Here is a 27,883-nt window from a genome sequence, read left to right as displayed (position 1 = left end):
AAAACATGGGTCCTCTACATCAGGGGGCCTGAAGCTCCAGAAGCAATTGCATAAGGAAATTTGTGGTTTTCATTCTTTTTTTTTGTCTCTGAGAGAGAGGTGAAAACTGTAGCTTAGAGCATACTCTCACATCAGTTCCAGGTATCTGCACTGCGCTGAAGACATGTCTTGTGCCATTTCTGCTGGGACTGTAGCTGCTTCTGTTAGACTAATTGCAAAGTCATGTAGCTCAAAAAAGCCATTGTAACTTACAGAAGATTTGACAGATGACACTGTGTGCTATTAAGGTAAGGATAAAATACAGAATAACTTTTACTCTGGCAAAGAGTTTGTTGCCTTGGTCTTACAGGTTCTTACCACTCAACTTTTTTAAGACCAAGTATCACAGACTGTCAAAAGAAGCGAAAGGTCTTCAAACCATAGCCTTTGAAGAAAGACTATGTAGTTGTTGTTTTGCTCTTTAGGCCTGCCTCTTCAAAGTAAGAGAATTCTTCAGTTTAAATGTTGAGTCTTAAATGAAATTAAATTGATGAAATATAAACTTTTGTAGTGAAGACGTCAAGGTCTGTGGTAGTCATGTAGAACAACATTCATCTCACCAAGGTTTGGACATACATACTGTAAATATCTATATCGAAATTATTAATATAATGTCTCTAAAGCCAATGCAGAGAAAAATGCATTTTTAAGGCATAGTTCTTGCCTGCTATAGATGCCTCTTTAAGAGGTGACTCCTGTTGTAAACCCCATGGGGGTTTTACTGAATATATCTATTGATGTATATATTGACTAGCATAAAGCTATGAGATATCTACAATGATGACCTCTATGTTTAGTTAAATTAATTCCATACCTGCATTCCCTTTATTGTCAATGAAGAGCACTTACGCACAAGGACGAATCATCTGTCCCTAAGGAAGGCCTTATCACATCCTAAGCCTCTCCATTGACTACAAAGAGAATCTGAACTGAGTTTGTCGAATAAATTGCTGCACTGTAGGCTTGTAAAGTTTTGATTAGAGGAATCCCATCTCTTTGGTCATACCTCAGTGATGAATATGTACAAAAAAAAATCATGACTATATTTCAAATAGAGGGATAAAGAGCAAACCATGAAGATACAGGATGTCATTAGTGATGAAATGCTTAATATAGCTCATGCTTAATAAACCAAAGTATCTGTTTTATCAAAAGGATGCTAAACATAGTTAACACGGAACTTGCGGGAACCTCGGTAATCTCCCTGACAGATACATGTCTTTTCCAAAAGCTTAATTAGGTCTGTAGGAGCACTTTCAAAGACCTGAGGGAACACCTAAACACAGTAATTGATTACAGCTTTTTAATTTTCCCATGCAGAAATCATATCTTCAGACTAAGGACTTGAAAAGCAGTGGAAGCTTACTAAGACTTTCATATTTTAACATAAAAAAATAAGGTTTAATTACATTTATTGGAAGTGTACAGAGTTTTTCCAGACTCCTGTTTAGGCTGAACTCTTCTTGCCATTGACTAGGTAGAGGATTTCACCTTAGAGAGCTGTTCGTCTGCCATCTTTCGGAAACACTGCACTTACTTAGTGCAAAATTTGTTTCTCTGCAAAGGCCCAACATAAAGTCTATGCTGCATCAGGTTGTAGATTAAGTAGTGAACTTCGTATTTCAAACTGTCTCCTTCTAAATGTAGGTCCTAGTTTTACCTAACTGTTCTTAGACTTCAAGCTTCTGTCAATGTAAATATGGATCTGCTGACTGTTTTTTTATTCTCTGTTTCCTCTATCTGCTTTTGCACAATGTCAGTCTGTTGACTGAATCTTTTGAGCATCTTCATTGGTCTATTTCTTAAATAACTTGAGGACATGTAAAATCACAGAGAAAATTTATTTTCATGTTTTAATTTTTTTTTTTTCTAGCTAACAAACATAACAAAACATGCAGCTATAAGTTACAAAACAACTTTTTTTCCTTAATGGTGCCAAAAGTAACTAGTAAGTATTCTTCAGCAAAATGCTGGACTGTTGGATCTGTGTAGCAGGACATCTCTCAGAGTGTTGATTTGCACTCATGAGACTGCTGTGAAATTCAGGGGAAAGTTCATCAGGAAACATATTGTATAATAGATTTCTGAAAGGTACACCTCATCTAAACAAATCTCATGGGCTTCTTGTACAAGTAACAGAGAGTGAGGTGCACTATGAGAAAGTGATTAATTCACATGTCTCTAGGCTAAATGGCATTTATTCACTTTTCTAGATGCCTCACTCTCCATAGGCAAATCTTTGACAAAGACTTCTGACTAGACACATAATATTTTTATATTAGGTTAATCTTAACCTTTCCTCACCCCTGGGTGCATACTAACACAACTTCACTCAGTTCAACGGACATGAGATTTTTTACACCAGCTGAGAGTCTGATTCACTCAATCCTGCCCTGCCCCTGTTGATCTAACAAATTTTCAGGTGAAACATTTACTCTCAGTATGACCAGTGCTCAGCTCTTTGCTGTATAATAAAGAGTAACTATTAATAATTTCTATACAGACACTACCCAAAACCATAAATAGCATCAGTGATAATTACAAAATTAAAAAAAAAAAACAAAAACTTAAAAATCCTTGGTCGTGGTGCATCAGCAAAAGCACAGAACAACAACAAAAAATTCTACATGCAACAAGAACTAAATGAATGTTTGCTCTCTGGTTACTACCCCTCTGCTAATATCCATTCATTTACTTGCAACATGCGTCATACAAACACAGTAATGTCACAGGATTGCGTACACTTACAGGGTAATGGTTGATAGTTCTGACATCTTGCAAGAGTGCTGGTTAGCCCTCTTAGGCTTACAGTAGCATTTCTGAACGCAGCTGCTAAATATGACAAGATTAGCATTTTTTTCAGCATATTGTGAACAGGCCAAGGTAGGTCACTTTCAACACATTTCATGAGACACATCACAAAGATGGAAAGCAGACATGACAAAATGAATTACAGCACAAACCAGCTGCTTGACTGAAGCAAAAATAAACAAAAAAATTAAAATGCACTAGCTGTCGCTGGCAATTGTGATGTGTTGATTCACAGACAAATCAAAGATCGAACAACCTGGAGGCAGGCGGGCTGCGTTACGCATCCAAAATACACATGACCCTTGTAGTCTGGTATTGTACAGAGGGTAACAGAACAATATTTTAAATGAAAGTTGACTGCACGCTTGTGGAGAACAGTTAAATAGTAACATAAACTTGTAGGATGGAGATTAATCTAAGATGAAGTTGGATCAGATGTTCCTCATTTTCATGTGTAAGTACCTGTAGTGTGGATCTCTTCTTTTTAGTGAAGAGTACTAGTAAGGACATCAAATAATTTTTTCGCCTAGTTTCCTTGATGCATGGGGAGGGGAGTTCAGTATGGAAGCTGCATGTCTGACTGGTAATTCAGAGGTATCGTTTATTTTTTGTCACACACACTAAGACAGGTGTGGTCATAAAAGCAGCAGGCATATATACTATGGACCAGGACCATGATCTCTACATGTTGTATTCTAGAAAGAGCTGCTATGGAGAATGGGATGTTTACATTTACAACTAGCTAAAGAGAGGCTAATTGAGATCAGCTGTCAAGAAGGCTAATCTGAAAAAAACATGGGAAGGCATTTTGAGGGATCTGAGGGACAGAGATTTTGCATCTCTTATGGTAGGCTGAAAAACATGAGAACTGGAAACAGTAATTTCTTGTTGACTTTCAAGGGGAGATTTTTTGGTTTGGTTTGTTTTCAACACATCGTTGCTTTGGTGGGATTCACCACAGGGAAGGTTGGATATTTACAGTATAGACGTAAATTGGACATCCTGGGTCTCTTGAGAATCAATAGAGAGAATAAGTACCCAAGAGAGAAATACACGTTTATTGGTCAGAGTATATCTGGCCTATTTTAGATGTCCACTTTGGGATGGGATGAACAGCACACCAAACACCACTGACTACCCTAACTAAATCTCCGCTGACTATAAAGCATAATGTGATGATTTTTTAAAGCAATTGCTTACAGGGCAAACATACAACTTTATTCAAAGAAATCAAACTCTTTTTCTGTTGCTCTGCTAATATGCACAGTCTATGATTTGTGTTCACCTAGCCATAGATGGAAGATGCAGTTTATAAGGCGAACGGTAAAACAGAATAAATTGAAAACAGGTTAAATTTCTCCCTACTGTTAACTCCTTTAAGCCAATCCCATTTACTAGAGTTTTGTTTTGTTTTGTTTCCTTTTGGGTAATCAAAACCTGACAGCTGCATTGTTATTAAAGATTATAATCTTTATAAAAGTTTTATAATCTTTATAAAAGATTTATAAAAGATTCCAGCATAAAAGCTGGAAAGAATACAGTATTGTGGCATGCATGCATCCAGAAAATAGAAATAGTGATCATGTTTCAATTTGCAAAATGAATCTCAGTTCTTGGATGATGCTAAGGAAGTAAATATGAAAATGACTGTTCCTTTTCCAGTATCACTTTTGTAATAAAGTTTTGCACGACCTCTGTTCTTCACAGGGCTGAGTTGTGCATTGTCAGCTATGATTGATCAAAAACAAGGAGGAAAGTTTTTGAGAGAACTCCTTTTTACTATGGCTGAGGCTGTCAGAAGTGACTAGGATTTTGAGTGTCTCACTCAGTTTTTGATCACCTGATCTGAAACACGTTTTATCAGACCAATTTTTGCCACATGCTGCTCAGCATGTGTTGAAAAGCAGTGCTTATGAAGGCATTTTGAGGTACATAACCTGAAAATGAAACATCTAAAAATCAATAATCACTTTGAAAACTCTTAATCATGCGGTGTTGTAAGGGACTGTGTTCTTCAATGACATGTTTAATGTTGCCATGGTAATCTGGAAAAAAAATCCCCACCAATGTTTCCTTTACTGCTTATGCCCTATTTTATTTGTCAGGGATTAATTTTCATTATGGGTTTTTCCAGTGAGTAGAACTAACGTGGCAGCACTTGATATTTGCTAGAATTATCAAAAAAGACAGACTTTATTTTGAAAATAGTATCTAAGAGTTAACTACTGCTCCCCACCCAATGAGGGGACATTTACACGTGGGCTTGTGATGGAAAACTTTGCTAGCACTTCTTAGGAAAACATTAATATTTTAGTGCTGTTAGCATTTTTTGTGCCATCCTATCTAATTTAGGTAGAATCATCTCTCTGATGTTAAATATTGTAAAGGGACCCAAAGTCTTTAGAGTACACAATTGAGAGTTTTCTTCCCTTTTTTTCCCTCCACTTTTTTTTTTTTTACCTTTCTCTATTCATCTATTTATTATCAAAATAGAAGCATTGGTGGAAGGAAAGGGAGAAAGAGAGAAGAGACAGAGGAGGCAGGAACCAGAAAGAAATGGGAAGGAGGAAAAAATAGCCAAATAAAAGAAAATTAATGTAACTAAGATTATGGATGTCAAAACATTACATTAATTAGGGAAGGATCCTCAGACATCTGTAGGCACACACAGAATGGAATTGGTCACATCTAACTATATGTATCTAAGACAAATTTAAACTGAACTACCACCTTTAACTCAGGCAATCATGGAAAGAAACAGGCACTTCCAGAGGCTGAGCTGACCTGTGTAACAGAGGCGTCTGAGACATACGGGATGCATTGTCTTACGGAGGTGCCTTGGTCTCTCAGTTTGACCATAGACGATGACTAGACTGCTTAGTTTAAATACGAGACTTTAGACAGCTAAAGGCAAACAAGCTGAGTCTCACCGCATGTGTCCTGTGCATGGACTGCAGCTGCATCTGGGAGGAAGAGGGAGGGTGCTAGGGTGGAAGGGGAAAGAAAAAGTTAAACATTCCCAGGATTAAATGAGTGATGTATGATGTGGCTGAAGACCATCTTGTCAGACTGAACACCTTGACATCTGGCAAGTTAATGCAAATGAGAGAGTACACAAATTTGAGGCAAAGGTAGTTCGCAATTCAATTCTAAAGACTTTGTAGGTTTCTCAGAGGCGCTTAAGAGAAGTAAAATGAGCATGCTGATTCAGGGGAAGGATGTTATGCTCTATTACCAAGGCCATGTAGATCCATAATAAAAAGGTCAGGGTTCTGGATTTAGGTCACTAGTAGCACACAGGAGATGACAGAGTTTGTGGGTTGTCTCTAAATACGCTGAAGGGGAATCCTTTGGGAAACACAATAAAGGCAGAATTTGATTCATGCAGATTAAAACTGTGCCTCATTAAGAATCTTTGTGCACCCTGCTGAAGTAATCCTATGTAACCTCGCTACAAATAGGATTGGCAACCATGTAATAGGAGGAGAAGGAATGTAGAAACAAATCAATGAAATAAAGTACTGAAAATACAGTAAAAAGTTAACCAAAGTAAAAGTAGAAAGATTGTATGGGAGAGAGAGAAAAAAATTGAAAAATTCAGCCATACTGTCTATTATTTATGCTACACGCCTACTTACCTACAGCTGATATTGTTATAGGTTGGGGGATTTCTTTTCCTTCCTACTCGATAGCTAAGCATTTCCTGAAGCTAGACTTGTTTTCTGGCCAAAACACCCACTACATTTACAAAAACCCTGGACTTATGGATAAGATATAAATGGTTTAGAAAACTGAACTCGTTCTGTGAGCAGAAAACAGACTACAATTCCATCCTGCCAGAATGACTGCAGCCCCTCCTCCAATGTGTGCAAGTAGACTCACTCACCCCTCTCATCCAGACACAGAAAAACCGTGGGTGTTTCTCAGCAAAGTTGTTATTTAGTTCCATGTCATCTAATTTTTGAAGTTTACAATATAGGTGTATGCCTTTTACCTTGTTAACCCATGCTAGCTTTGCAGTCAGTGGTGAGAAACAGGCCATAAAGTGAGATTTATCTGACCTATTTTAAACATCTTGTTTAGAATGAAATAACTTGTACCAAGGATTTCATTCTCGGGACTGGGTAGATCTCTACTGACTGTGGAAAGAGCCCAGCATGATTATCTTATTAAATCAAGTGAATCCCATGCTGCTTTGCTAAAAGTACAACCATTGTTGTGCTCTTCATAAAAAAAGGCAACTCTGTTTCTCTACTCTTCAATTGAAAATGAGTCCAAAAGTCTTAATCTAGTCACCTGTTGTCAAAGTCTTAGTCTTGTTACCTATAGCTCTACTTTTTACTGCTAACAGCACCAAATCCAGACCACCTTCCCCTGACCTCTCTCAGGGGTCTGAGGTATTCCAGGATCATCTTCTAACACCTGGGAATAATCTGAAAACAAGTTGGAAAAAAAAGAGAAACTGTGAGGTCTCCTTTACAGTCCTTGTCCAAAACACATTAAAATCAGTTTACTTTAATGGGAGGTAGCAGTTTTCTTTCAGCTGACTTTCGGTCTCTACCTTTTAGGACTCTTGCATTGGTTTAACATGTGAGAGGTCATCTTTTTTCTCTTTGCTGTTTTGAGTAGATGTGTCTTACACAGCTCAGTGGATTGGTTTTTTTGTTTGTTTGTTTGTTTGTTTTTTCCCAGAGATTTGGAGGAACATAACGAAGATTTGCATTTTTTGCATCTATATACTCGTAAAGTCAATGAACGTCAAGCTAAACACTAGGACGTATGTAGGAAAATTCATGAGGGTCTTCTATGGATTTCAAAGCTCCCACACTATAGAGAACAGTCAATGTCCTCTATACACTGTACATGAGTGTACTTTTAATTCCACAAAAGTTAGATATAATCTATTGTAACTGAAAGCTAGCATGGTAATTACAACAATAATTTGACACAGAAACAGTATGTCTGTGAGGAAACCACTATCACTTCTCCAGAGGCTGAAGCTGGATTACTGCTTGCAGACTATAGCTGAGGCTGAAAATGAATGTTTAACAAATGCGGATTTGAGCTGGAAGTTTTGTCCAATAATTCTGACCTTTGTGCAGAACTGAGGCTTGAAGATGTAACAGAATGGTCAAAGAGAACCAAAAATCATCTCTACACTGTTTGTTCTTGGCTTTGCTATCTTCTATAGGGTGGACATACAAGAATGGAGAAAGCCATCAGAGATCAAATAATGAAGTGATAAAGCTCAATATTTAGCTGTGCTCTAGAGAAGAGAGATGTTAGTGGAGAGCAGAATCAAAAACTGTCTTTAAATGAACTGTAGCTTCAAGGTTACATGTCCTGATCCTTCCTCTGTATTAACTCTGGAGATCCTACTTTAACAAGCTAGATTATTCTCACTGACTCCAGAGCATAGACTAATGTCATGCATTATGGAATAATTCTGATGGAGGTGCAGTAACATAACTGTAGTGTAGAAGACAATAGCACGTTTAGTGAGAAAAATGTGCCACACCAAATGAGATTCTTAAATGGTTCTGATATAGATTTACTGTTTGAAATGAAGAATATGCATGTCCAAATCCAGACATAAAATATCTGAGAATGTGATTAGCTCATTGTCCTTAAAATAAACAAATGAGCAAAAACTACAGAATATTTATTGCTACAGTATGCACAAGAAGTTGATTTCCAAGAATTATAGACAGGTCTTAGTCCTGTCAGCTGGTAGACCTCAGCATCAGTTAGCTACACTAAGTTTATATAATAACCGAAGCTTCAATTACGTTGTTTTGCCTCACCTGCCTTACATGTTATACAATACCCCTGCAGACAATGATCCAAGTTTCAACCCATCTCTATAACCCTCCTTAATGAAAAAAGAGAATGCTGCCTTTGTTGAAAAGGCCTGTGCTTGCAGACATTTAATCAGCTGAACAACTCCAGTGTTTTCATTGGAAATATATAAGAGGAATTACAGTTTGGAAATCTCTCAGTAATGATACAGGTGCAGAGCAAATGTGGTTGTAAGACTATGTGAGTCATATGTACAACTTTGGATTGGTCCAGTCTTGAGGTAGTATACATTTGTTTAAACCACCTTCATTAAGATTTAATTCAATATTAAGCCATTGTAACATGGTGGCCCTTGAGTGTACTTGTACTCTCCAAGGCAGGAAGAATTTGTTCCTGGGCAATTAACCAATTACCCAGTTTGCATCACACAGTTGCTTTAAGCACAGCGTTAGTTACAAGAGCCTCACGAGAAGTTCACCCTTCCAGATCAAAAAACCTTCTGCACTGCAACATCACCATCTTTCTTGCTCCTGCCATACCTCAGGCTCTAAGGACTATGTACTTGCTTGGAGTACATCCTAATAATTCTTCAGACGTAAAACTAAAACCACTGGATGTGAAACATGTTAGTTGCTGCAGTGAGACACAAGAAATAAATGGCAAGGAGAAGCAGAGACACTGAGGGAAAATTAAACTCCTTTTGTTTTCATATGGTAGAGGCAAAAATGTGAATGGTAGCAAAAAGTAAATGGAAGATCATGGATGCTGGTGTGCATCAAGCTTTGATGTAAGTTGAAAGCACGTTCAAGATCAGAGATGTCAGAATTATTCCCCATCGTCTGCAGTCTCGCAACAACTGCTGCATGACCAGTTGCTTCAACTCCACGTTTATCTTTACACTAAGTAATCGATTCAAAGAAACAAAGGTGCAAACTGATTTGGGGACAAACAAAATTCCGTATCTATCCCTTTCAGCCTAACAATGCATTCAAAACAACAACCTTAGCTGTGAGCAATGTGGGAGGGAAAGGGAAACCAGGCAGAATGGTCTAATTTGGATGCTCCCAAGTTGACCCTCAATTTGAGGTTTCTGAAAAATTACCTGAATCTCCAAAACCATTATCTTTCCCAGTAAGTAAGCTACCCTGACAGAGGATACAACACTGCACCTAAATCCGTGGGTAATTCATAAAGATGCATGGCCTTGGGCACTGGACATTCTCTGTCCTGCTGAGCTCCATGACAACTGAAGTTTATTAATACAGATCAAAATTAGATTATTCACTTGGATGAAGTACAGTGACTTTAGAAACAGATTTGAGGTCTGTACCCCATTTTCTTTAGGAAGGCTACCTTATTTTTGCTAATCAATAAGCTTGAATGTGTGGCAAAAGTTATAATATTACAGAGAATTTAGTTAAGTGTAGTCAGTTTCACATTAAAGGAAGAAGCTTTATATTGTGCACATTGCTAAAGTATTTGTGGTCTTTTAAAAAGCAATGCTAGAACAATTTTAGATATATATAGCATTTCAGACAGTACATGTAGGCAAAAAGCTATATTTACACAGGTACACAAGCACAGACATAAACACTTATTTATAAATCACTCTGGCTTGAGTTTTCAGATGTTATGAGTGTTGTTCCATACCTGTTATAGCAATCAAGCCATGATGTTTTAGGTACTGGCTTTAAAAGACACTTAGGTCTGAAATATCCAGGTATATGTTACTAACATTTCGATAGGAATTCATAAGACATTATTTAGCTTTTTTTTAGTGCCTAAACCTCCTTGGAAACAAGGCTGTTTGGGTTAATCCAACCCTTGATAGAACTGTCGAGAGTGCATCAAGCTTTGCGTTACAGTTTCTTCTCAAAAAAATGGAAGGAACATTTCTATAGAGACAGCCACACTGTTGAATATAACATGGCATTGTTCTCTCCCTCACTAACCTGCACACCTCCTTGTTCTTTTTAAAGAAGGACCATCTATTAGTGGCTTCTCATTTAATGCAAACATGCTCTTTTCCAGTTCGTGGCTTGCTCTTGTAACAGATGGGGAAAAAAAGTCTGTGCTTTGCTCATTTAGGACACAATCTCACTCTCTAAGGCTTCCACAGAGCATGGAGTCAAGTGAAAATTTGAAGTCACCATTAGAGAATTGTTAAGCAGGAAACAGGCAGATTTCCAAAAAGTCAGCTGGTTCATCAACCACATAAATCAGTGTTGTATCCTTTCCTCTGTCCATATATCCATTGAAAACATAAAATTGCCCATAAAAATACCTTACAGCAATGTGCACAAATAGTGTTTAAAGACAAAGTCATCCTATTTTTTGTTACTACTTCAAAATAGAAAAAAACAGGAGTCAGCCTCCATCATACAGACATCACCTGTGCAGGCCAAGGCACAATGGACATGCACTCTAACCACCTTCTAAGGATTTCAGAAAAACAGAAGCAGAGAACTTTTTAACATTGCATTCATCACAGATGATCTTGTAACCACAAGAAACAAGTTTTGTGATCAATGATTTCAAAATCAGAGCCTGTCAAAGCTCCAGTAAAATGCTCATATATCATTGGAAATCAATGGAATTTCCTTTAAAAATATTGATTTGCTCTTCTGGAATATCCCTCCGGCAAGTGGCCAACAAAATAACAAAACCACTTTCAAGGGGGACATAGTTTTAGGTCTGGTCCCATCATCACTGTAAGAATGTAAAAGATGCATACCGGATGAAAGGACAGCGTTTAGGTTAGGAAGCTAGATTTGACAACCAAAGACGCATGTTCACGTTCCTCTACCTGCCACAGGCGCTGGGGGGGATTTTGAGTAGCCCCCTTTGTGCATCATACCCTCAGCTGTTCAACAGGAATAACGGCTCACAGGAACGTTATAAACACACTAAATATTCTGTGCTCTTTGACAGTAGTTGAGACCACAGCAAATCTATAGATAGATAATCAAAGCAGAATAGGGGTTTCAATTACTTTATCTGAAAATAAATAAATCACTGTGTAATTATAGTCTTGCTGATTATGGTACATAGCCTACGTGAATTTATGTTCCTAAGGAATATACTCAATTTTTTTCCAATCCCTACCTGAAAAGATTTGGCACAAATTAACACCCCCCCAAAAAAAAAAACCAAAAGAGAAACCAAAAAACCCTCAAGCCAACACCCAAAATAATAATTTGTCTTGGGAAATGTAAAAGAAAAGTATAGTAGTTGTGAATAAGAACATTTTCTCTAGAGCATTAAATAAATCTGTCAAGAAGTAATGTCAATCAAAGTAGCAAATATCTACTCTCCTAGCACTTCTTAGAAATGAGAACTAGGTCCTTGCTGATCATGCAATGACACCAAATGATCATCGTCTATGTTTTCCATTGTATTTTCTTGTGATAGAAAAGGATTAGCCCAGAGACACGAGTTCCTTTCTTTGCTGGGTTAGTGGGCATTCCAGAGCTCAAGTGACAGTACCTGGGGTTAAGAAATTAAAGTGCCATGCTAAAGATATACCATTCATCAAACTTGTTCCATTTTCTTGTCAAAAATGAGACTTTTGGCACGAAGACCTTGTCAATAATTATTAAGGCTGGCAGTCTGAGCACTTGCAGCAAGACAAAGCGGTAGCAGAATGAATCATTGAGTGTCCAGTGACTTTGTAGGTGAACTGTAGAGGAGTGTTGTTTACCAAAACATTTGTGTTACAACATCGATTCTCCTGCCCTAACCCTCTAGGTTGCACCATATGTAAAATCATACCTACCTATGATATATGCCATGTTTCTCCCTTCTTTCCAGCAAGATGCTGATTGGAGGAATGACGTAGACCTGAATTAGCTAGATATATGTGGGGTTTATTTTCTTTTCATTGAGTTTTCAACATATGATACCAAATTTATGAAGAATCTGTTAAAGCAAAAGCAGAAACAAGCTTCCCCCTCCCAAATTATACTATTCATGATAAACTAGAAATAAAAAAAAAAAAAAAAAAAAAAAGCTTTGTGAGTTAAATGTGTTTGATCCTCAAAAATGAATGAATAAGCAAAGACTTGATGGAAATGTGTGGGCCTTTTTAATCTTAAGGGTTATTCCAGCATGCATCTAGGTCATGCATACCTACTTAATTACTGTAGTGGTTTATGGTAGTGATACTGTTAGATGATCTTCTGTCTATGCTCTTTCAGCAATGCAACAATGCTCATGAAAATAATAGCATGGATTTAAGCTTTTTGTAGGCATTTCTATAGGAATATGGCTTTCTTGGGGGGTGAATGTACTCTCTCTTCAACAATTTGACCAAAACCAGGATGGCTGAAAGCAGATTCTGACATACCATGTTACATACTATTGGCTGGATTTCTCATGGGAAAAACAGCGTAGCCTTGCCAGATCCATTTATTGTCTGTGTCCTAAAATTCCAGATGAGGGACTGATGTATGAAAATCCATGCAAATAATGTGGGCCCGATGTGACACACCATGTGCTCAGCCAGCCGTAGTAGGGTTGTGAATATGTTTCCAGTCCCCAGAACTGTGAGTGCACATTGGATTCATAGACTTTTGATGTGGTGCTACTTGGCTTTCAGTGTATGGTGTAACAGTGTCCCTAAATAATCTACTACTACTTCAAAATAGTTACAAACTGCAATTGGAGATTGCTAAAAATCAGGCAGCGCTTTCTCTTTCGAAGCACATTAAGTAAAATCTAACTGGATTGAATATACAGGTAGAAATACAAGATATTGTCATTTGTACTATAGGATTAAATATGTCGTGTCCATGACCATGGCACATTACAATTGTTTATGTAATTCATTCACCAGATGGGGCAAGAAACCTATCTGAACTATGCAGATAGTTGTTTTAATTACACTAGGAATACAACTGATATCACTTTATGCTTCCCCAGCACCTGAGGATCTCAGAACTCACTCAAATAAAAATCTATTGCATTTGTATTACTGGACTTGCTTTGGTTTGATCCTTAATTTGGTGGAATTATTCAGGACTGACACAAGATTAACTGAAACCGGAACATGGTTCAGGAAAAAAAGTTATGTCTTTTTTATGCCTTTGGCAGTTCACTCCTAATACTAAAAAGTAAATAATGATTATGATGACTACTGGGAGGAAGTATGAAAGCTGCTTAAGATTCTCAGAAAAAAAAAAAAAAAAAAATCATAAAATTAAAATGAACATTAAAAAAGGTGGCTTCTATTTCCTTTTTAATTCCTACCTCAGCTGCTTAGAAATTTTTGATGAATCTAGCCCCCTGTCATTTCAGCCATAAGGAGGAGTTTCTATCTAAAACATCAGTAAAACAAGGATGGAGTTATTGTTCTCTCGGAATCTGACATGTTTTGAGCTGAACATGTTTTCAATCTATCTGAAATGGGATCAGCAGCATGCAGGCAGCTCTGAGGGGGAATTAAATGTGTGAACAAAGATCGACTAGGCATGAGAGTGGTAATGAATGACTGAATATACAAGTTGATAAAATGGAAGTATACAATCACTAAAGCATTTGACTACTGCAGAAAATTGTTAGGAATTAGCTACATGTTTCCAAGTTTTTGTCAGCCTAAAGGGAAAGACTATTGCATATAATGATCATCAGAAAGGATATTTAGAGAGAAAGTTTGATTTTTTTATGGGGCTAAAGCACTCATTATTGTGCTGCAAATTATACAAATTATTGTTTAGGATTTTTTTAAAGCAAGTCTTACAATTTCTAGTGGCTACACTGTTTTAATTAAACATTAGTTCCCCAGTAGTGCACTCTTCTATTGTGTTCCTGTCATAGCTCGCAGCTAACTTCAGTAGTGGGAATTATTAATAATGACTACACAGTGGTAACAATATATAATTAATCTTTGAATTTAAGCACATCCCCAAGGCTTTTGAAAGAAAATACAGGCTTAAGTGATTTGCAGAACCATAACCATAGTGTCTATAAAATAGAACTGGAGGTAGATTTTCCTGACAAAAATAATCATTAAAAGGGCGTGAACATAAACTTGTACCATACATATAAGAAGAAAATAAATCCTACCGAAAATCAATAACTCATTTTTTGTGGGGTCTTTTATTTTCTTTTTTGATGATGGAAGTCATGGCTAAAGTGTTATTCCAAAGAGTGGAAGATTCATACCAGTGTAAATCTCAATCACTACTGCAGATATCATGTGATATTACCTTCAGAAATGGGCTAAACATCCTCCCTCGATCACAACTAATCTATCTCATGTATTAAAGGCAAAGTACCTAAATATGTTGTGGAATAAAGATCTGGATGGAGAATTTGGTCTGATGGGATGACATTTAATAGTTTGAAACAGCAAAATAGGACATGGAAAATGCTTAATATGGATGACAGTCTAAATGCCACATAGATTTCAATATGGTGACATAACTATACAATGATCTATCTTTTTTTTTTTCCTTGTAACAGCTCTCTTTTTACAGGATATGTGTGCACAGATATTGAGTATGCCTGGTGTATATCTGCATAGACTTATTCATTTCATTTCTTTTTATCATTTCTGTGTGACTTTTCTATTGTCGAATCTGTTTGGATAAACAACACTCCTCTTCATAACACATATATAAATGCAAGATCAATTTATACACACCCATTTATAAAGCTGCAAAAAAATATGAAAAATAATGGCAGCGAATGAAACAGAAAATATGATGTTTTCTCTTGGTTTTGGTGGCTAACTATACACATAGGAAAAATATCAGTAAAACCCAGTCACCATATTGATCAAAAATGACAAGGATGTTTTATAGTCTAGTTAAATCACTGGAGTCTATGGCATGCTTTGCTTCATATGTGAGAGATGTGCAGCAGACACCAAACATGCACTTAGCAGGTCGTAATCAGAACTAGCTCTGCACATCTTGGATGCTAATTACAATCTAAGATTCAGTGGATGACTTCCCAGCAGCACATACAGCGGAAGTCTTCATGCAAGCCCTGGCAAACCATGCATACAGTTAACCTATTCACTACACTTTCTCCTGAGGTTTAATTCTGAGAAACATCCACCTGCAGAATGAATCTAAAGCATCATTTTTGTCTGTGGAAACACAATTTAGAGCAAACTTCAAGAGCAGTACTTTCAGTAAGTGGATGTCTGACTACAGAGATGAAAAAGTGAGGCATAAAATATTATCATTTCATGTAAATGTAAACAAGGCAATAGGAAAGAAGGGAAGAAAAATAGGCAGCTGGAGGACATATTTTTTCCCTGAAAATTGTCATTTAGATGAATGACATCATTATACTATGGGTGTGGTTACTTAGGGTGAAGCTGATCACTGGGTAATTTAAGAAAAAAAGTACTACAAAAGAAGGATCTCCTACATTACCCTGCAATCTTTTATTTAAGGTTTGCATGACTTGCCTTTTTTCACCAGTAACCCAGTGTTAAATCAAATAGTCTTACTTATGTTTACGAGTTCTAGAAATCACTAGAGCTCACAAAAAAATTGCAAAGCAAATGTGCTTGGTGTTTGAAAAACCACGGAAACACCAAATGTGCTGCCACATAGCTTATTCAAAATGATTATATAATTTTCATATGGGGAATGACTGCATGCACTCAAAATGGAAATGGCGATTATCTCAAATAGCCAATCTCTCTCCTCTAATGACAAAAAGGATGTCAGCTTTAAAAAAATGTAAACCACAAAGAAAGTTTTAAAACTTCTAAAGGAAAATTGTAGGATTTGTTGTGCATTTTTAAGCAATTCTAGCTGTGTGGGGGAATTGTTTGGCTTAAGTTGAATGCATTCAAGGTTACCAGAAACATGAACATAAGCAACTTTAGGAGATCTTCTTAAACTAGAATTCAGTCTAAAGTTAATGAAAGCTTTTCACCAAATCTCATTGCTTTCAGTGAACTTTGGTCCGTATCCCTGGAACGTATGAAGCACAGCAGACTATCCCACAAGTATAATAATATTTATGCCTGGTCAGTGTATTAACTTCCAGATAACTGACCTGTAAAGAAGTTTGGGTTTATCTTGTATTTATCCTTTTTTTTCTAGGCCTTTTAAAGAAAGGTGAAAGCTGGCATTAAAATGCATTTTAGTGGCTTTTGGATTTAAAAAAAAAAAAGTCAAAATCAACCAAATAAATAAATTTAGTAGATCCTGTGACTCTTTTTGAAAATAAAAGTACTTCAGCTGAGCCATCTTTTTGACTTTGTCTTTTTTCCTATGTGTATATTAGAAATTTAAATTGATTACTGCTTTATTCGTACTTACAAGTAAATGCTGGATTCATTGCCTCCGATATCAGGTGACTGGAGTTTCTGGACAAGTATCACAATTATGCCAATAAAAAGCACAAAGTTTATCTAGGGGAAAAAGAAAGTAAAAAATTATGACAATGATATATTTTTTTCAAGTATGAAAACAAGACATTCCAACTGACTTGCTGGCTCCATTGTTTTATTCTTCTCCAAACTGCAGTCTAGAAGTTTTATAAGGTCAGGAGTAACGGGATAAGTTTACAAGCGTCTTATCAGCCCTTTTCCAGGCAAAAATATCCCCCTTGCAGCAGCTGAAGTAAGGCAGAATTTCTTCAGTCCCAAGCAGCAGATAAGACAAACATAAGCGAAAAGGTTTCAACATTTTTCATTATCAACTAGTGCAAAAAATAAACAGAAAGATCCCTGCACATCAAAACCATAGAGCATCTCAACAGTAAAAGCATTTTTATCTCCCATTCTCTGAACTAAGACATTTCTCAGTTTAGCAGTATCCATCAGTCACAATTTAGTGTCTCTTCTTTCCTGGAAATCCCAAGTTGTCTCACTTTCCCTCTGCTTGGCTGAATCTGTCCCAAGACGAGATGATCTCTAATGTTTTTAGGTGGGGAGGAGTTCATGTGTGGGTATGGGTGCGGTTGTTTAATGTTCTTCTTCATGTCTTAATTTCGTGTCATCCTGGACATATTCTCTTTGTAGAATCATGTCATTACAGATAGATTTTTCAAAATTTGGAGATTAATAAAATCAGTTTATTTTGATGCTTCAGGTTCAGATTAATGCCAGAAGAAAACAGTGGGAAACTTAAATTGGACTCTTATGCAACCTTTTATTCCTGTACGGAGACCAAGAACTTAAATGAGCACCTCTTTCAGAAGTATTTTCTATCTGACCTGAGGACTACAAATGAATGGAGAAGCTCAATCATCCCTTGCTAGTTGCTTGAATCTTTAATGCCTTCCATAGAAGCCAAGTATAACTGATTCCCCAAAACCAGAAAGTGATCCTTCATAGAATATATCTGTAAAGCATGGAAATTCACATACATTGATATCACAAAAATCCTAGGTCATTGGGCCATCTCCATCTCGATACCCTTCAGTGTTATTAGCTGAACTACCTTTAATGTTTCTGAAGGCTACTGTACTTTAGAGCGCTGTCCAAATACTTAAAAGGAGAAGCACCAAACCTGATGAAAACACCTACATGTAGATAGCTACCTGTGAGCTGGATGTCTGAATTCCCACAACAGTCAATGAAGACCTGCCTAGTGCTGTCACTGGAGTATGGAGAGCAACTTATCATGCCCAGAATTAGACACCTACATGTGGTAAGCCAAACAGCTTTTCAGGTGCCACTTAACCATATTGTCTAGGGGCTCAATTTAATTTCCTAACTGGAGGAGCCTAACACCATTTTAAATCTCCTTATTCTTTTGGGGCAGCAGCTGGAGCCCAAACAGGGTACTTTAGAACCTCTCAGTTGTCCATACACAGGTATCTAGATAGATACATAGATAGATAGACATCATTTGAGTCAAATCCAAGACCTCCATCAACTAAAGAGAGTTTAGATACCTTGTTGACAATTGAACATCTTGCATTATGTCCACAATACTATTATAAAGCTAATATTAAATAAATAAATGTATCGGCAAATTGAATTCCATTCAACAGACACAGTCCAGTTTCCTAGTCACTGGCATCTAGTCTTCTTTTAGATGCCCTGGGTTGTCCCACTTGGCCTTCAGCTCCCACCCCAAATGGCACAGGATTCCCATACATCCTGTGTCATATCTGCCAGCCCCAAGCAAATTCTTCATATGCTCTAGGGTCTTATGGCGTTTGGCATCCATGTTTAAGCAGCTGAATAACTCCTTGTCTACATGTGCTTGCAGGCAGTGCACCATCATTTAACTTGTACTAAACCTTCTTTATAACAAGGGAAGGAAGTGCCTCCTCCAAGTGCTACTTACCATGATTGATCCAACCACAGGACCCTTGATCACCCACCACAAGGCAGTGTTGTCATTCATGTCCCAGCAGCTGCAGTCGTTAATGAAAGAATGGGGTGGGGAAAGAGAAGGAAAGAGAAAGATAAAGATATAACAAGGAAGTTAATAAACTTACAACAATTTTTAAAGGGCAAGAGAATGGGAGAATTGTCTTGTAGATAAATTATTTCATTTGTGTTCAAAGGTACTAGTTCATTAGTCTGTCCCTGTTGTACCTTTCTTTTATAGCCTTTACCCATCTTATTTGAAAATAAAATAAGCATTTTTGTGGCAATTTCAATAGTACCTCTTACTAAATGGTTTGGTAAGAGGTAGTCACCGACATCTAGTCTTTTAGATGCCCTAGGTTGTCCCACTTGGTCTTCAGCTGCCACCCCAAATGGCACAGGATTCCCATACATCTTGTGTCATATCCAACTTACCTGAATGTAAAAGAAGTATTTTTGTGGCAATTTCAATGGTACCTCTTACTAAACAGTTTAGCCATTTTGGAAAATCCCTCTATGCATGTTTCTCTGTCTACAGACAGTACAACTGTAAAATTGTCCCTTGAAACTAACATCTCTGTAGAAGGGAAAAAAAGACAGGGATACCCTGAAGGGTAAGAGATGGTTATTCCAAAGTTTGATGTCTCAGTTACTTTTCCTGGTTAAACAGATACGAATGTTGGTTCCTGACCCTGACATAAGGATTCTTACACATATCTAGTATAGGAGGATGTATTCATGGCCTGGTTGTATTCATGTATAGGAATGATTTTCCAGTCATTGTGTTGCAAGTCCTACCAAGGAGCAAGGATTTATCTAAGAAGGTTCAAGTACTGGAAAACAGTTAGGGACAGCTCCTTTTTTAAGCTGTTGGGAGTGAGCAATCATAAATAAAATGACATTTCTACCTCAGCATTGAAAATCTTCCAAGAAGTTATTCCATATGGATGCATTTGGACATTCATTTGTAGAGAAAGCTAAATACAAAAGACCCATATACATATGGGTTTTTTAACTTTAACATATATTTTTAAAGCTAGAAAAACAATAAGAATGAAAAAAAATCTTATTTCTCCTGTCACACCACCCCCGCTACACTGTTTTAAGTCATTAAGAATTTGATTGTCAGTTAAAAAATGTCTTTTATTTGCCTCCACTTTCTTCCCCTCATGCTTCCCTCTGGAAAACATAAAATCACAGAAGAATGTACTTTGTACATTTGTACCTGCAGTTCTGAGAAGGAGGGTTTCCCTCCCACTGGGACAGCAGCCAAAAGTCCCAGCAGTGGTTGTCATGGTGCATTTGTCAGATACCAAGAAGCAGTTTGAACGAGCATACAGGAATAAAACACTACTGATCTTATGAGAGCTTAATGCAACTTCTGTGTCATTTAAATTGTAGTCTGGTAGCATCTGGAGAAAAGTGAAAATCTTTACTTTAAACAAAACTATATACATGTGTGTGAGGAGTCAGAGCTAAAATTCCTTCATCAAAGTGCATATGAGAGAAATCCCAAGCAGCTAAGTGATGTCTGGTTTAGAAATTTCAGTTGAACTTATATTTTCAGTTGAACAGTATTTATTATATTTCAGTTGAACAATATTTTGCTGGATTCCCATAAAACCAACAATACAGATGTGCGTGGTAGAGCTGGTGAGAAGAGAGAAAATTTAGAGCTGAGATGTCAAATTTGCACAAAATCCCATATTTTTGCTTCTGCCAACAAAGCCTAGAAACTTAAAATCCGCCCAAATCTATGGGACTGATGGCTGAGATTTTCAAATGCAAAGTAACATTTCTGAGTTACCTCACTTTGGATGCCCAATTTAAAATATTTGAAAGGGGACAAATGTTCAGAGGGAACTCCTTCTCATCCACAGTTTGGAAATCAGGGTTTTTTCCATTATCAACAATTGTATGCCACAAAACAAAAGCACCTAAAATCACCAATTATCTTTTTAATTCTTTATATGCATTTATATATTAGGTGCCCTCTTCTGAAAATTACCCACTATTTGCAGAGCTCAGCCTCTCTAATATGCACATTAAATCTACCTTGAAAGTTTTAGTGAGCTGACCAATGTTGGAAGAATCTGGTCAAATTCTAATATTAATCTGGCTGTACAAACAGGCATTGATGTATGGCAATTTGTCTGTGTAGAAATGAGAAATTACAGGGGACGGAATCTACCTGCTCTAGTTCCAGTCATCTATACTGAGGACATCTACGGCCCAGCTAATTATCCCAGACTCTGGCTGGGACAAATAGACACTTGGAGGTTGTTGGGTTTTTTTTTCCACACTGATGTATTTTAAATATGTACCCTGGGGTAATACATCATCCCCTACAAATGCTTATTCTTCTTAGACCTATTCCTCTCCTTTTACAGGATGTGTCCCCAGCAAGTTCAGTTGCCAATATCTACCTTATAGATGTCAACAATGAATCAGATCAAGCTCACACAAAGGTTTTTTCAAGGCCTTTTTTGGTCCAGTCCCTGTGACATCTATAGGACGGATGTGGTGGAAGAAACACCATCTTCTCCTCAGATGAACATGACCAGAAGGAAAAAAAAGCAATGCACAACAGAACAGTCTGTAATATCAGCCAACAAGCTGTACCACATAAACAGGCTCCCTAATTTCTTTCAACTGCATTGCAACAGTGGAGGTCAGACACAGAGGACTCTTTTTCAGGATGGATGAAGGGAAGGGAGCCAGTGGGATGGGGGGAGGGATGTGATTTCCATTTGAAAAGGCCAGAGACTGATCTCTGTTACATCTCTGGTGTACATCTGGAATAACTCCATTTAATTCAGTAGCACAGCTCTGGATAAACAGACAGTTGCATTTATCTGTCTCCACAAACTTGTCACAGTGATGTGAATCAGGAGCTGAAGTCAAGGGAGCTCTGCCAGTTTTATAAGGAGCAAGCGGGAGGAGACTCAGACTCAGAGTCTGTATTTTGGTCCATGCCTTTGTGACTGTGGTTTCCCAGTTCAGTAATTTCTGCAATGTTTTCAGGCTCATACTGGCTTCTCCCCCACCCCCAGAACAATGCTTGCTGATTTTTAAAAAGTAACCACTGAGACGCTCGGCTAGAATCTGTCTAAATGTGTTGCATGCTAAATAGCTTCTCTAACTAAAAGAAAGGAAAGGTCTTTTTTGTTGTTTTTTTTCTTCTTTTTCCTTCTGTGAGACATTCCTCCTACCCGCAAAATGCAAGGACTATTTGGACTCCTAAGAGAAATTAATGCATTTAGGACCAGTGTTTTAATCATGATAATGACACAACAGGGGTTTCTGGCTTGTTTTGCATGGAAAGAAATGATTTAATTTGTCTTAATGTCAAAATAGAACATTGGGTCAAATCACTGGCATCCCCAGCGGAGGAAGGGCTTCATGTGGTTTGCAAAAAGAGCATGAAAGGAAAGGATGAAGAAAACCTGACAAAACAGTGAGTCTTGTGCAAATTTTGGATCCAGGTATCTCTAGTATAAGGTGAAATTAAAACATAAGCCTAAGTCTCTCAGAAATGGGACTTGGGTACATAATGATGACTTTCACTCAGATTAAAGTTTTCAGAGGAACCACTGCTGAATTTTCCAAATTTTTGACTAGACTAGACTAGAATAGAATAAGACTATTTCAGCTGGAAGGGACCCACAATGATCATTTAGTCCAACTTCAGTCTCTCTCATTCCCAACATTTTTCCTAACGTCGCCAATTTCAAACATAGCTGTCACGAAAAAACATAGCTAAGTTTGTATTTTCAAGGTGTACATTCATGTCGATTCCTATCAGCTATGTCTACTGCTCTACCAGACCTGTCAGTCTACTGACCACCAAGATGTTCAGGGCCATCTCTGGGAGCAACCTTTCCTTCTGATCCTTTAGAAAAGGATATAGGAACTTCACAGGTTTTTTTTCCCTACAGAAAGAGACCACTTGAGTTGAATCTACCCTCTTGAATTATTTGAGAAATTATTCCATTTCCTCTTTTTTTTTTTTTTGACACAGAAGATAGGATGTGGATTTTTGTCTCACCTCTACTCATATCCCCCACTAGATTTGGGGAAAAAACTCTCCAAGGAGAAGCTAAACTCTTAATTGCCTTTGTAAATCAAAGCTCAGCAACTACTTGTGCAGATTTCACTCATCACATCGGACATATCAGCAATAATTTCTACAGATGAGCTCATCATGTTTGTCTTCCTTCATAATCAGTTGGAGACGAGAAAGCAATCACGGATGTGATTCACCTGACAGCTCTTTTAAGATAAGACAAACCATATCCTGGACTCCACTAATTTAACTGAGCAGGGAATGGAAGGCCACTGGGGCAGCTGCAGGTTTATAAGGTAGATGCCTACATCTTCTTTCATGAATTCACCATGGCAATAGGGACATAAACATCGAACTATGGCTACTTATGCAGCAGAACAGGAAAGCACTCCAGGTTGAACACTGGACCTAAACTACTTGCATACACAAATCAATGTCAGAAGTGGAAGGAGAAATTAATGTCCTCTGATCACTGTATTTCTTTTTCATGCTTGCCATCGTGCTGAATGCACGTGAAATGATTTCTCATGCAGCAATACCTACCCAGTATCATCAAAGTGAAGCCTCAGCACTGCCCAGACAGTGACACAAATTGTTGGGGTACCTGCGGAAGATAAGATGGTGATATCGTTAGCAGTCTATGCACATTTAGTACTCAGTAATGAGCACTTTTTGCAACCTCTCCACTAAGGTTTTATTTCCTAATGGCACTCATGCACAAAAAAATGCAATTCATTACATTAATTCAGAGCTCTAGAAACATCTATCTCAGTCAGAAGATGGGTAAGTCTTGGTGGGACTGCAGAAGCAAAACTGATAATAGGAAAGAATGATGTTGTTTCAGGTCATTATTGCTCAAAGTTGTACTGCATCTTGTTGCATGAACATTGAAACAGTCTGTACAAAATAAAAGCAATGACATCAGCTTCTGTGTCTAGAGATACTGTAATTATGCAATAATTGGAGAGTGGCATATGTTGAGCTGTAATGACATTATTGTATTCTTTGTATTCTTATGTGGTTTTGTTGTATATGTATATATGATTTACATATATTGTATTTTCTCTGTTATTGTGTAAATAACTGATTTTGTTTTACTTATTCAAACAAAAGAAATCAGTAGAGGATAGTATTTCATTACTCACAGGAATGTTTCATTTTTTTTCATGAAAAAAAACCCAAACCAACTGCCCAAAAGAGAATTTCATTTCTATTGCAGACATTTCTTTACTCTTAAAAATGTGTGTAAAATACAAATTAAATGAAAACTGTAAGAATCCACTGAGAAACCTAGATTTATTTTCTTTTCTGAAAACATTAAAAGTGCGGGTTTTCAGTGGGAATATTTTTATAAAATAATACAGTCTTGCAAGAAAACTCGGGGAAAGTTCGATCTACATTTTATGGCAAATAAAATCTTTGAGTAGGAAACTGCCTACATCTATTCAGGCACCACTGGAAAAATGAAGTGCTAAAAAGCAAACGAAACAAGGACCTTGATAACCCCAGCTTGCAGCGGTGAACAAGACTGTCATAAGTTGACAGGAACAATTATGTTTCATACATTTTGCAAGGCTGTGTTGATGTCGCATTAATTAGTCATTCGACTGAATCCACTTAAGTGAGTCTCTGTCAAATCTCATATTCCTGCTATCAAAAATAAAAATATCCCTGTTAGACCTAGATGACTGATGAAGCCCTCCTCCTTTAAAAAAGCACACACAGAAATAGTTGAAAGAAAAATGATAAAAAGAAATAAAATGACAGGCTTTAGGGAGAAGAAATCATGCATATTTAATTTAAACTGAAGGCTGCTTTTCTCACATGAGAATACCTAGAAAACATTGAGATCTTTGTGCACTTAACAGATGCACAATAATAAAAATAATCTTTACATATCCGTCATAGGTCTGACGTGCTATCTAGTTTGCACTCATTTGCACTATACAAATTTTGATGGTATGAATAGAGTTCCAAGTCTGAAATACGGGCAGGAAGGCAGAATTAGACTAAATGTGTCATAAAAATATAGTTCAAAAAGCATGTTTCAGATCAGCTTGGAGTTTTGAACCATCTGCTATATTGAATGTACATATACTCACATTACTTTTCTTTGCATCAAAAGAGATATATATATCTTCATCACCTCCTTTTCAACTTCTGAGTAACATTACAAAACAGACAAGCCTCAAAGGCTGAGAAGAGAGCTATTCTTGCTGACTGTATTTCTGCCCTGCGTAAGGAGCAGGTGTTAGCAGAGACCTCAGGAAGACAACGGTCTAGCTGGAGAACTTATCAGCATATTGCATATTTAAGAGGAAAAAGTTGTCTGGATCGACACAGCCATATGTAGTTCTCATTAATCAAATGAGGACACTGATGTGCTCAGCACATTTTAAGAAGCAGATAAACATCCAGATGCTGCAAAATGCTGAGCTCTTGCTTATTGCTGCTTCAATGCAACTCCCTCCCCATCAGCTCTGAGCTGAGGGGCTGCTTTTGCGCTACAGGACTTGCATCCAGAGTCTGGAAGTGCTTCTGTTCTTGCAAAGTCCCAATTGCTCCTACCAGGGCAGGGGAACTGCTATTCAAGTTGACATATGCAGGAGCTAAGAAAATATTGTGTTTAAAAAACAAAACAAAACCAAAACCGTCCACATTTAGAGGTTCCCTTAGTGTCATTAACGGAAATTATTGATACTGCTTTGATTATGAAGTGCTATCTATAAACTAAACAGCTAGATATTATCTATGGTATTCAACTCAAGACCAAATATTTTGAGGTTGCTTTACAGAATGAATCCATCTGGGTAGTTCTTTCATTACAGAGACTGACTTTAAAAAAAAAAAAAAAAAACAGTTAATATGCTGTGTTGCAATATTCTCACATTTGGACAAACCTACAGATATGAACTTCGTGCAAACTTAATTAAAGGAACCCAACTTCTGATTTATGTTCAGATTGCAAAGATTCACACATTGTTTTCTTTTATAATTGTCACATTTTCATGTACATAACCCTGAAGTTCTCTTTGAAAACAGCCTTATATCTCAGCTATAATGTGATTACGCATCTGTGGATAGTACAAGGGGAACTTTGAACATCCTTTTCCAATAGTTCCTTTTCCGATAGCCTTTTCCAACAGCCATGCTTTTCCAATAGCCTTTGTATGCCATAGCTTATTTCTGATCACTTGTTCTTTCTTTTCTATACCTTTGCTCCTATTGTAGGGAGTCTTTGCCAGAAGATGAGAATTTTTGTGTATATACAGTTGCCTCAGGAGGGAAAAAACAAAACAAGCTGTGGATTACTTGAAGGTTCAGGTTACATGAGGATGTTTTTTTCAAAGGAGAATGGTTTAAGGCATGTGGTTTGTATGTAGACTTTACACATAAATATACAGGATTATTTCCAGATTATTTCAGAAGTATGTTTGTTTAAGTATAAAAATTGAGCTTAACCTTCTTAGGGTACATTTAAAATGAATGTGTTCTTCTGCATTCACCATCTGACTTCTGCACAAAACCATTAGCAAAGAACTGTTTGAATTAACATGTTGCAGGAATTAATATGTTGCAGGAATTAATTTATCTCCAGAAGGTCAGAATGAAAAATAATTACACTGGTTATCTTTGTACAACTAGCCTTTCTGAAACAAATCTTGTTTCTTCCCATTGCAAGTTTCCATTTCCCATCCAGGTAGGATGAGCATATGTGGATACACTTTGGATACATTTTCAATTTAGCGATTATCTGGAAGAAAGGCACAAATGAAGTCTTAGAAAATGGACTAGACTTAGCATTGCAGATTTGATTAAGCTGAAGAACTTGGCATTAAGATCATATCTTGTAGAAGGCAATTCTCAGTTGTGGACTGCATCTCTGCAAGAGATGCAGTGTGCTACAGATTTCAGTTCCACTCTATTCAGACAAAAAACCACAACATGGTTTGGTGTGCAGTGGTACTTCTAGACAAAGACTAAAACCATACTTTGAAACTGTATGTGGAAATATTAGATGGTTCATGGAGTCGTCTTGCACACTGAGACACATTTTAGACAAGAAATGTTACGTACCCCAGCCAATAATAGTGTACCAGTAGAAATATCTCCTCTCTGGGAAAAAGGTTTCTACCAATAAAGTGAAAAGGTACAATCCCTCAATGAAAAGCCAGAAGTAGTTGGACATGACACAGTAGTGAAAAAACACCATCACTGCTTTGCATTCCACCTGCAGAGAATCAAGAAAAACAAAGTTATTTCCATGTTGTTTCCGCCTAACAGATAGACTAAGTGCTTTCAACCTCTCCAAATCTCTTAGTGGAAAGGAACACAGCTGGGACTGGTATTATACACTTTTAATAATAAAGTTTTAAAAGCATGAGAAGAATGTGAGGTGCCACTTAGAGAGCAAAGCTTGAAAGGGCATGTAGCCAATTTTACCAGTGGGAGGTGGTCGACGAGCGTCTGCAGACAGCTTGAGAACGTCTTGCATTAGTGGGAGTTCACATCATCAATGGACGCTAATTGCTAGATTTAAGCCCCCTTCCAAGGATTAAGTGCAGAGAAAAAAGGAATCCAGTTGTGTATTGAGAAACCTAAGGAAGGATGTGAAATGGCAGGACGATTGTGGAAAGCCCCGAGAGTGGGAGCAGAAAGGATGCACCCTCCTGTGTGCAGTTGAGAATTGTACTTCCTTGCCATTTGCGGGTGTTGTCACTCAGGGACAGAAAATGAAAGTAAGCGTAAGTGTAAAGAAAGCAGAGTGATTTACAGAAAAAAAATGGTCGAATCTTTCATTCATTTACTGTGGTAAAAAGCAGCAGACAAAAGAAAAAAGAAAAAAAAAAAAAAAAAAGAAGGATCTGGGGTTGTTT

At 37.3% G+C, this 27,883-nt stretch overlaps 1 protein-coding gene across 3 annotated transcripts in view; it reads right to left on the bottom strand.

The window, feature by feature from the left end:
• The window catches only part of ADCYAP1R1 (ADCYAP receptor type I), a gene marked incomplete at both ends in the record, with an annotated part of 109,650 nt that overhangs the window by 7,736 nt on the left and 74,031 nt on the right, over positions 1 to 27,883 (bottom strand). For 2 of the 3 annotated variants that reach the window (XM_082306346.1, XM_082306347.1), the window contains 4 exons: positions 16,935 to 17,026; positions 18,915 to 18,984; positions 23,550 to 23,610; positions 27,084 to 27,237. In XM_082306346.1, coding sequence (XP_082162472.1) covers positions 16,935 to 17,026; positions 18,915 to 18,984; positions 23,550 to 23,610; positions 27,084 to 27,237 — 377 coding nt within the window. Of the gene's footprint in view, positions 1 to 2,787; positions 2,872 to 16,934; positions 17,027 to 18,914; positions 18,985 to 23,549; positions 23,611 to 27,083; positions 27,238 to 27,883 lie in introns of all 3 variants that reach the window. The other variant, XM_082306345.1, reaches the window with a different exon arrangement.

Source organism: Platalea leucorodia (genome assembly GCF_965183815.1).
Source record: "Platalea leucorodia genome assembly, chromosome: 1".
NCBI lineage: Eukaryota > Metazoa > Chordata > Aves > Pelecaniformes > Threskiornithidae > Platalea > Platalea leucorodia.
The sequence above is the reverse complement of the archived record's forward strand: the minus strand, read 5'-3'. Positions and strand labels throughout refer to the sequence as shown.